The sequence below is a fragment of the Trachemys scripta genome, chromosome 9, assembly GCF_013100865.1.
Source record: "Trachemys scripta elegans isolate TJP31775 chromosome 9, CAS_Tse_1.0, whole genome shotgun sequence".
Lineage (NCBI taxonomy): Eukaryota > Metazoa > Chordata > Testudines > Emydidae > Trachemys > Trachemys scripta.
In genome coordinates, this window is record NC_048306.1 from 58,520,065 (window position 1) to 58,529,768 (window position 9,704).

The 9,704-nt window shown below is 42.3% G+C and overlaps 1 protein-coding gene across 3 annotated transcripts in view; it reads left to right on the forward strand.

Annotated features, from left to right (window-relative positions):
* Positions 1 to 9,704, forward strand: part of FAM168B (family with sequence similarity 168 member B) — a 32,244-nt gene that overhangs the window by 16,144 nt on the left and 6,396 nt on the right. For all 3 annotated transcript variants that reach the window (XM_034780821.1, XM_034780823.1, XM_034780822.1), the window contains 3 exons: positions 2,960 to 3,102; positions 5,368 to 5,545; positions 7,105 to 7,230. In XM_034780821.1, the coding sequence (XP_034636712.1) occupies positions 2,960 to 3,102; positions 5,368 to 5,545; positions 7,105 to 7,217 (434 nt within the window). In that variant the 3' untranslated portion in view covers positions 7,218 to 7,230. The remainder of the gene's footprint in view (positions 1 to 2,959; positions 3,103 to 5,367; positions 5,546 to 7,104; positions 7,231 to 9,704) is intronic.

The following is a 9,704-nucleotide window of genomic DNA, read 5'->3' on the forward strand; positions in this document are numbered from 1 at the left end:
CCCCCCCCCCCCCTCCTGACTGCCCTCCGCCCCAGGACCCTTGCCCCATCCAACCACTCCTTCTCCCTGTCCCCTGACCGTCCCCGGAATCCCCGCCCCTGACTGCCCCCTGCTGCCTCATCCAATCCCTCCTCTCCTTCTTGACTGCCCCCTGGGACCTCTTACCCATCCAACCACCCCTTCTCCCTGACCGCCTCCGGAACCCCTGCCCCCATTCAACCCCCTGTTCCCCGCTCCTGACTCCCCCCCGCCCCCGAACTCTCTGCCCTCTATCTAACCCCCCTCCCCCGCTCCCTGCCCCTTTACCAATCTGCCTGGAGCACCAGTGGCTGGTGGTGCAGCTGCACCAGGACAGGCAGCTGTGCTGCCTGGCTGGAGCCAGCCACTCACCGTGCAGCACAGAGCACCAGGTCAGGCCAGGCTCTGCAGCTGCGCTACCCTAGGAGCTTGCAGCTCCACTGCCCAGAGCGTTGCGCCAGCGGTGCAGTGAGCTGAGGCTGCGGGGGAGGGAGGACAGCAGGAGAGGGGCTGGGGACTAGCCTCCCAGGGCAGGAGCTCAGGGACCGGGCACAAAGCAAGGAGAAGCAGCCCACAGATGACTAGAATTTGTTCTGTGAACTGCTAGTTCTCTGCAGACAGTGGTTTAAGAGCCATTGTGTATGTAGATTTGGGTCTGGATAGTCACACACAATCAAGCATAATTATCCTATATAAAAATAAGTAGCATATGATGTACTTACCAAATTAAGGTGTTGATTAATTTTTATCCACAGCTCTTCAGTTTGTTCTCATTTAATATTTGGCCACTTGTCTTTCTGACATGCTTTATTGAATGGTTAGATCTAAGCTTAGCTTGCAACACATTTATTACAGTGGAACTTGTTCTACATTTGATTAAGGAAATATTTTTCACTTTTGTAGGGAATGATTAAAACTGGATAGAACTACCTCTTTGTTCACCATCCTCAAGCATACCAATTTTATGAAAGCTAACACCATGAGTTCCTTACTGCTGAATGGGGAAACTAGAGGTCTTCTTTCAGAAGTAATAGCCATCATTTTTGGTTACTTTTAAAAATTATTTTAAAACTTTTAAAATATTAAAAAGTCCAGATTTTTCTACTTAAGACAAATAGCTTCATTAGGCACTTGGTATTAGTCAGAAGTTCCTGTAAATAAATAAATAAACTTTCCCTAGGAGGATGACAGTCACCAATCCGTTGCGAGTCAGTACATTAACACTTAATATCCTCTTTATTTGAAGCAAATATTTAAACAGCACAAAACTGATACAGAAACTCAAGTTTAAGTAACTGCACATCTATAACCAATGGACTTCTAATGTCTAAGGCAAGATGGACCAGTCACTGGATTCTGTTTCTGGTACCCACTGGTGGCTCTCTTAGAGTTAACACTGAGCACTTTGCATCAGCTCCATGGAGCCATACCACATGAGGCCAGAAAGTGCCCTTACTGGGAATGCCAATTATATCATTCAGCATGTGTGACTTGAGGCCTTAGTCTCCTGCCTCAGGGCTGTTCATAGTATGGCCTCACCTTCCATTGGCAGAGGTATGCACTGCTGACAGAGAGTGTTCATATTCTAGCCTCTCCCAGTTAAGGCCCAGTGTCAGCAGTTACGGTGCTGCTTCTCACTGTTCTCTTGCATGCTCTGTCAGACATTGACTCCATTATCCTAAGTCTCCTTACCCACTGAGTAGGCCCACGGAATCTCAGATCTGCCTTTCAGGTGTAAGGGGTCTGAGCCAAAAGCATATGCCTCAGTCACTGCATATCTGGGTAATAACTGCGTAGCTCCTAACATGCCTCAGAGGGAGGCTCACTTCTATGGATCTCCCGAGATGTGTAAAAGCATTGCGGTGGGATCAAGCCTTTTATGAATCTATTTTAAAAGTCATTAGAGATCTTTAGGAGCTTGTCTACACACAAATTTTATAAAGGTCTTTATTATTGAATACCAATAAAATGTAGGTACACAAGTGCTATCTTTAAAATGGGATCTAAGCTCTTAAGTGACTTATGTTCTTATGTTACTTGTATCTTACTTTAGCATTTAACCACTGAAGCCTAGATTTTAAAATTTAGTTTAGGCATCCAAGTCTGAAAATGTTGGCATTTGCTGTTGAATGTCAAGGAAATATCATTAAAGGTAGAAATGGAAGATGCAAGCAGGAGGTGTCACTGCATCCCTCCATAATGTTTGAGAAGCCCTTCTAACCATTTAAAATAGTTCTAACCTGTAGAGTAGGGTAGTTCTGCCATTGCGTAGTTTTCTGCAGAGATTTCCCCTTTGCAAAGAGATCATTGATTGTAATGATTATTGGTGTGTGCTGGGAACTTGGTTAGCATTTAATGCATTCCAAGTCATTTTGATCAAAATAGACCTACCCATTATGGTGGAGCCAAGCTTCTCATCAGTGTCATAACAAATGTGAGTTACAGCATGAAGTAGACTTGAAAAAGATCCTAGTTAAGACATGTTTTCTAGATGCCAAAAGCTGAATGTGTTGTACTACGTCCTTCCTCTCCCTAACATCAGTGTGTGGCCACATTTGGCACTACTCTTCCATTCTGCCGCCTTCCTTCTGTTCTGTTGGAGCACTTGACTCAGTCCAGGAGGATCTTTGGGTTCTTCATAATCTTCTGTAGGAAAGCAGCTTCCTTAAGTCCATTAGTAAATTGGAAAGTGGTGAGTTATGTGAATTAGTTGATTGACAGGCAATCAGGTATTACTGACTATATCTGTCCCTATGTGACTAATGCCTTTAAGAATATGTGCATAGGTATTGATGATAATATATCATATTGAATAAGATAAATGTGAAACATGAGGGTTAAGAATAATAAATTCAGTTATATTAGTCGCAAACTTTAGTACGCAGTACTCTGGTCATTGTCTTGCCTATGGCATTTTAAAGCAGACTTATCTTTGTTTCAGGTTATACACCAGGAACACCATATAAAGTATCCTGTTCCCCCACCAGTGGTGCAGTGCCACCTTATTCTTCATCACCCAATCCCTACCAGACTGCTGTGTATCCGGTTCGAAGTGCCTATCCACAGCAGAATCCATATGCACAGGTAAAAAGTAAAGCTTAACTGGTTTGTGCCAGTTCAAATAGTATCTTGCTTTCAGCGTGCATTGTAAACTTCGAAACTCTAAATGTTGGGTTTCATTGTTTCATGAAATAAAGATGACCTCTTATTTCTACATGTTTTGAGGGTTTGTTACCAAAATGCTTCATGTATTTAAAAAAAAAAAAAAAAAAAAAAAAACTTAATTGCCTGTCCAGCATGTACATTTATTTTGTGCACAGTGATGGGCTTTTCTCTTGTAATTCTTCTGCTCTACTCCACGCTGATTAGGCCTCAACTGGAGTATTGTGTCCAGTTTTGGGCGCCACATTTCATGAAAGACGTGGACAAATTGGAGAAAGTCCAGAGAAGAGCAACGAAAATGATTAAAGGCCTAGAAAACATGACTTATGAGGGAAGATTGGGGAAAAAAAAAAAAGGGTGTGTTTAGTCTGGAGAAGAAAAGACTGAGGGGGGGACATAACAGTTTTCAAATACACAAAAGGTTGTTAGAAGGAGAATAGGACAAGAAGCAGTGGGTTTAGATTGCAGCAAGGGCAGTTTAGCTGAGACATAAGGAAAAACTTCTTAACTGTTTGGATGGTTAAACACCGGAATAAATTGCCATGGGGGGTTGTGGAATCTCCATCATTGGAGATTTTTAAGAGCAGGTTAGACAAACATCTGTCAGGTTTAATCCTGCCATGAGTCCATGGGACTGGACTGGATGACCTCTTGAGGTCCCTTCCAGTCCTGTGATTCTGTACTCTTACACTAAAGTTAAGAGTTTAAAAAACGGGTGCCTAAAATTAGGCTTCTGAGTCCAGATTTAGACATCTGAATACATGGCCTTATTTTTCAAAAGTGTTGAGGGACTCATTAAAGTCCATGTGAGCTTGTGTTCAGCACGTTTGAAAATTTTAGCTTTAGTTATCTAAATAGGTCACCTAATTTTGAAAAGTGTTTGTCACATTATGTAAGTTGGAAACTTGAAAATCAGTGAGACTTAAGAGTCTAAGTGCCCAAGTCACTTGTAAAAATAGCATGTTAGCTTCCAAATCTCTTAAGGTAAAATTGTAAAAGTGCCTGTGTCTGGCTTTGGAAACTAAATTTTGGGCACTCCTTTTCTTAAGTTCTTTACCCCTGCTTCAAAGAGGATTGTGGCAGCTACTATAAGAGGATTGTGGCAGCTGCTGTTCCTCCTTTATGCAGTAATAGCAGGAACACACTGATGCTGTCCTGGTCAGTTTCACTCCACTTTTCCTACTGTGCCATTGTGAAAACAGGAACAGAAGCCAGATTGTTCACTGTGTGTAGTAGAGACTGAGGTCTCTCCTACCTTTTCCTGACATTCCATACAGAGTACTTCCCCTATGACCCAGCTGAAGCAGCATAATGAAACTGATGATAGCATCAGTTTCACTCTTCTGCATCACTAGACAAGTATCTAGGATACAGTGGCATAAGTATGATGCTATGGAGAGGTTAGAAGTAGAAGCAAGGAGGAAAGAGCTGGGGCAGGGCTAGATGAAAACTAAGGGCTTGTATGTATGTACTCCACCTCTCTGAGGGGAGTAGCTTGCAGTGCTGCGAGCGAGCGTGCAGTGCTGCAGGCACTGATTACACTGGCGCTTTACAATGTTTTTTCACACCCCTGAACGCAGCAAGTTGCAGCGCTGTACAGCGCCAGTGTAGCCAAAGCCTCAGACTAGGAAAAGTGAGCTGCCCTTGGGAGTCAGAGTGCAGCATGTTGTAATATTTACGTAAACTTGCTTGCAGGGCCTTGGCAGTACTCTGAAGTGGTCTACTTGGGCCCTGCGGGAAGAAAACTTCTTCATATTGCACTGTAGTAACCTTTTAGGGCTTCTGATTCTGGAAGGAGATGCACCCAATCCTCAGCCACATGGTTTATTGGGAGGGAGAGCAACCTTGAAGGATCCCCAGGGCATGAGAGGGGAGGGGGCAAAAACATAAAATCCAGATGCAGAGGAAGAGACAAAACAGCTTAATTCTAGAGAGAGGTTATATTTGGGGGTTTTGGCTGCCCAACCAGTAGTTAGTAGCTGAAAAACAGTTTTTCAACCCTGAAGTTTTAGATTTTCTCTCTTTCAGCGTTTAAGTATTCTGTCTCCAGTCCCTGACATACATCAAACTCCTATTTCTGGAATAAAACATTGCTGCCTCGAACATCTCAAAGGTTGAATTATTGCTTTCAGTACATGTGATAGTGAAAATATACTTAGTAGGTTTACTTATTTTCTTTTCCAACAGCAAGGCACTTACTACACGCAGCCTTTATATGCAGCACCACCCCACGTAATCCATCACACCACAGTTGTGCAGCCTAATGGCATGCCAGCAACTATGTATCCTGCTCCAATTCCACCACCAAGAGGAAATGGTGTGACTATGGGAATGGTGGCTGGGACCACTATGGCAATGTCAGCAGGTAGATTGATTTATATTGCTTACACTTTTTGATGAAGTACAGTTTGGGTTTGTGGTCCATCTTTTACAGTATGGATGCATTACGTGTTAAGGCCTTACCAGAAATGTACTGCAGTTATAGGTTTCCCACAACCACTAGTTTTGTTTAATGTGAGATGTTTGTGTGCTTGTATATGAATTTTAAGCCATTCTAACTACAAAATCCTAGTATTCTGGATCAGGCCAAGTAAGCAGCATAGAAACATTGAAACCAAGGAAATCTGACGTGGCCTTCTAATTGCAGTGCTGCCCAAGAGATCATCAAGAGGGGCTTTTGTTCCTCTAGTTGCTTGGGGTTTGGGAATTAAAGGGTACAATTCTCTTTCCCAGGCTGAGTGCTAAGTGAACTCTCCATTTTAGTTAATCCGATAGAGAATCATTGCTCAGAACTGCCAAGAACTCCCAAGCTGCACTTTCAGAGGGAAGGCTTTTGGGCCTGGACATAATGCAAGTACAACTGTGGTCAGCACAGTTGACTGTCAGTTACTGGTGTCCATGTTCTAACATGTGTTCTTAGTGTTATCAGAAGAACATAGTTTTATGACTAAGACCTAGGTCGTAATATTGTGCCCCAGCACAGTTACAGAACACGCAGTCCTGTCCGCATTAGCCCTAAGCTATGTTAGAACTTGAGCGACTTTGTCAATCTGAAGAAATTGGTGTCTTTGATTAAATGTCTCAGAAACAAGTCTGTTTCTAGTACAGAATTAATATACACTTGGGATGCTTCTCCCCAGAATTTTGAGTGATGCTGTTTTTTAAGCACCAACAGTGTGAGAAATCTGTTTTTCCCTGCACCACTGCTGCTCTTCGATACCTTAAAAGTTTTCAGATTGGCTAACTAATGATTGTGTTACATGATAGTGTTCTGGATTACTGAACTACAGATTTCAGATTTCTAACCTCAGGTATCCCACAACCCTGGTGGGGATATTTTTTCAGGACCAGCACTGTGTGCTCTCTTCATTACCTTTGTATTTTTCCCAGTTTCTTTGTTTGTGTGGGGTAAGCAGCAGCAACTAAACATTAGTAATTTGTACGTGAAGTGCTGTAGAAGGAAATTGTTAGGATTCTGGGGTCCCAGGCTGTTGCCTTCTACAGTCCCTTTGACTATAAAACCCATTTGCACAGACAGGAACTAAATGATACTTACTCTAGTCAATTTTCTTTTGCATCAGGTGTTCCTACAGCACACACAGCCTGCTGTGAGGAAAAGTATTTTTCAGTGTATAATGTGTGCTTGTGGTCTGGAGCTGCTGCTAAGTAGTTATTCACTACTTAAAAAATATCTAAAAATGCATTGGACAGAATATCAAAGTGCTCTTGTTGCATAAGCATTTGAAGGAAGGTAGATGGAATTGAAAATGTTAAGATACAGATTCACAGAAGTTTCATATTGGTATATGACAAAAGATGTTCAAGTTCTGATTAATATGATTTTGGTTTTCAAAATGACTGTAATAGTGTTGAAAGGCATATTTGTGAAAAATATTTAATATAAAAATGTTTTGTTTCTCCTAGGTACTTTGTTGACAACTCATTCCCCAACTCCAGTAGCCCCTCATCCAGTTACTATGCCCACATATCGGGCTCCAGGAACACCAACCTATAGCTATGTGCCCCCACAGTGGTGATTATTCTGGCAGTGTAAGTTACCAGTGCCTACAGTTGAAACAGTGGCCTATATATAAATGACTACATGACTGCAACTTCTTTCATGGAGATTTCACAGGCATTAAGATATTTGGGGGAATTTTACAATATGCCAATTCAGTGAATAGGGATATAAGTAGACTATTTTGCCTAAATGTCAGTTCGTTTTGATTAAAAAACATCCTTCCTCCTACACAACTTAAACACGTGTCTGTTTTCTGATGAGACTTTCTTTTTCTGCATATTCATCTAATTGATGCCTGCATATAGAATTCCAAATGATCTATTTCTCAAAATACAGCATTTTAATTTGTGCAGCTGTAGAAATGTTAGGTTTGCTGAATCCAAGACCCTGTGGGGCCTATATGGAAACAGGCTACTTTGCTCAGTGATTTGAGTTTTGTGACAATTCCTGAATCCAACAACACTGATCCATGAGTGAAAAAATATGTAAAACATGGACGTTGGATCAGCTTAAATAAGGGGGCTATTTGGATCAGTATTAATAAAGGGGCACTTCATATTTCCTTATGGATGAACATTTCCCAGAAAGAGAGGCCATTTACTAGTAAGCATAAGAATCTGATCATTCCTATCACCCAAATTCAGGTGGGTTTAAATTTAAATTTTAACTGCTTATAGTCTTCATGGAAAAATCATTACAGTCTGTAGCACAGTTTAAGCTACACGTGGAGAGAAAAAGACTTGTGAAATCTGCTCTAGATTTCTACTGATAAAAAAATTAATTTATGAAGCCAGCATATTATACTCTTTTTTTTTTTTTTTTTTTTTTTTTTTTTCAAAGGGGAGTGCTGCTTAAAATTGACATGGCTTATTGTTCTTACTCTTTTGGGGGCCTGATTCTGCTTGCGTTTCACCAGTGCAAATCAGGAGTAACTCCACTAGTGTAAATTTTATGTTTATAAAACCAGTGTGAGAGCAGAATCAGGCTGGCTCCCTTCATTTATTGCTCTGTTAAATGTTTATAACAAGTTAAGACAAAATCTAACTGTACCCTATTTTCCTTGCCCATTTCTATGATTGGAAGTCAGGAGCTCACTGATATGTTCTGGTTCTGCCACGGGCTCATAGTGTGCCCTTTGAACAAGGCGCTTAACATCTGTTCCTCGTTTGTCAGATCTGTAAAAAGAAGCTACCGCTACCACTAACCCCTCAGTGGTATTGGCTTAAATATCTGAAGTGGTTTGCACTTACAGCACCTTTCAACTAAGAATATGTTATATGTGTACTTCAAGTGACAACGTGCCATGAGCACAAGGGCAGAATTGTTAAGGATAAGTTGCATATAACAATGTACACATTGTCCACCTATAACCTTTCAATATGCAGTTAGTGCAGTGGGACTGATTCTGTAACCCTTGCTTACATAAAGTTTCCAATGACATCAATGGAAACCTTGCTGGAGTAAGCTATAGGATTGGGACCATTATAATAAACTCTCATCTAGCATGTTTCATCTGCAAATCTTATTTTATGCTTTCCTTTGTACTGTTCTTCTGAGGCAAAGAAGTAAAGTGACTTTTCTAGGGTTCCACAATAGATTAGCTGAGCAGGGACTAGCACTTAGCTCTGCTGATCTATATATGTGGCTTTTTGCATGATAAGTTGTGACTCCAGGCCAGCATTTATGACCATGTCACCAATATAATTTCTGCAATATCGCAGTGGAATGAGTGTTAAACTTCACCAGTGTAAGCTTATCTGAAGGGAGTGTCGTTCATATGAAACACAATGTGTGCACAGGTCTATTTGTAACATCTTATTACTTCATTCCAAATATATCAGTTTTAGTAACTACGATTTTCTTAAGGTAATTTCTTCAGTTGCTCAGTGCTTTAGTTTCTAAGTATTAAAGGTTTTCTTCAAATGAGATGTGAAGGAAAAGTATTATGCTTTGACTTAAAACACTTCAGTGGTGGTATTAAAAACTGCCTGCATTTGGAGCAGTTAGCCATTTTTATTTGGATTTTAGTAGGGTTACCATCCGTCCGGATTCCCCCGGACATGTCCGGCTTTTTTCAGGTAAAAATAGCGTCCGGGGGGAATTTGTCAATGTCCGGACTTCCCCCGTCCCCCATGCAGAGCGTGCGGGGCTTACAGGGCAGTCGGCCGGATGGTGCCACTCGCATGGGGCTCCAGCAGCCAAAGCCCTTCCTCCACTTCCCCCCTCCTCTCTCCTGCAACTTGACACCACTCCCCTCCTCTCCCTCCCTCCACCCACCCTGCATTCACAGATCACCGGCCGTAGCCTTGGCCTCCGGAAGTCTGGAGCTCCGAGCCTGCTCCCCTCCTCCGCTGTCGAGCGCGCCGCTCTGCAGCACAGTAAGGGGGCCGGGGGTCAGAGAAGCGACAGGGAGGTTCTGGGGGGGGGAGGGGGGTAGTCAAGAGAAAGGGAGCAGGGGGAGGGTTGGATGGGTCAGGAGTTCGGGGGGGGCTGTCTGGGGGTT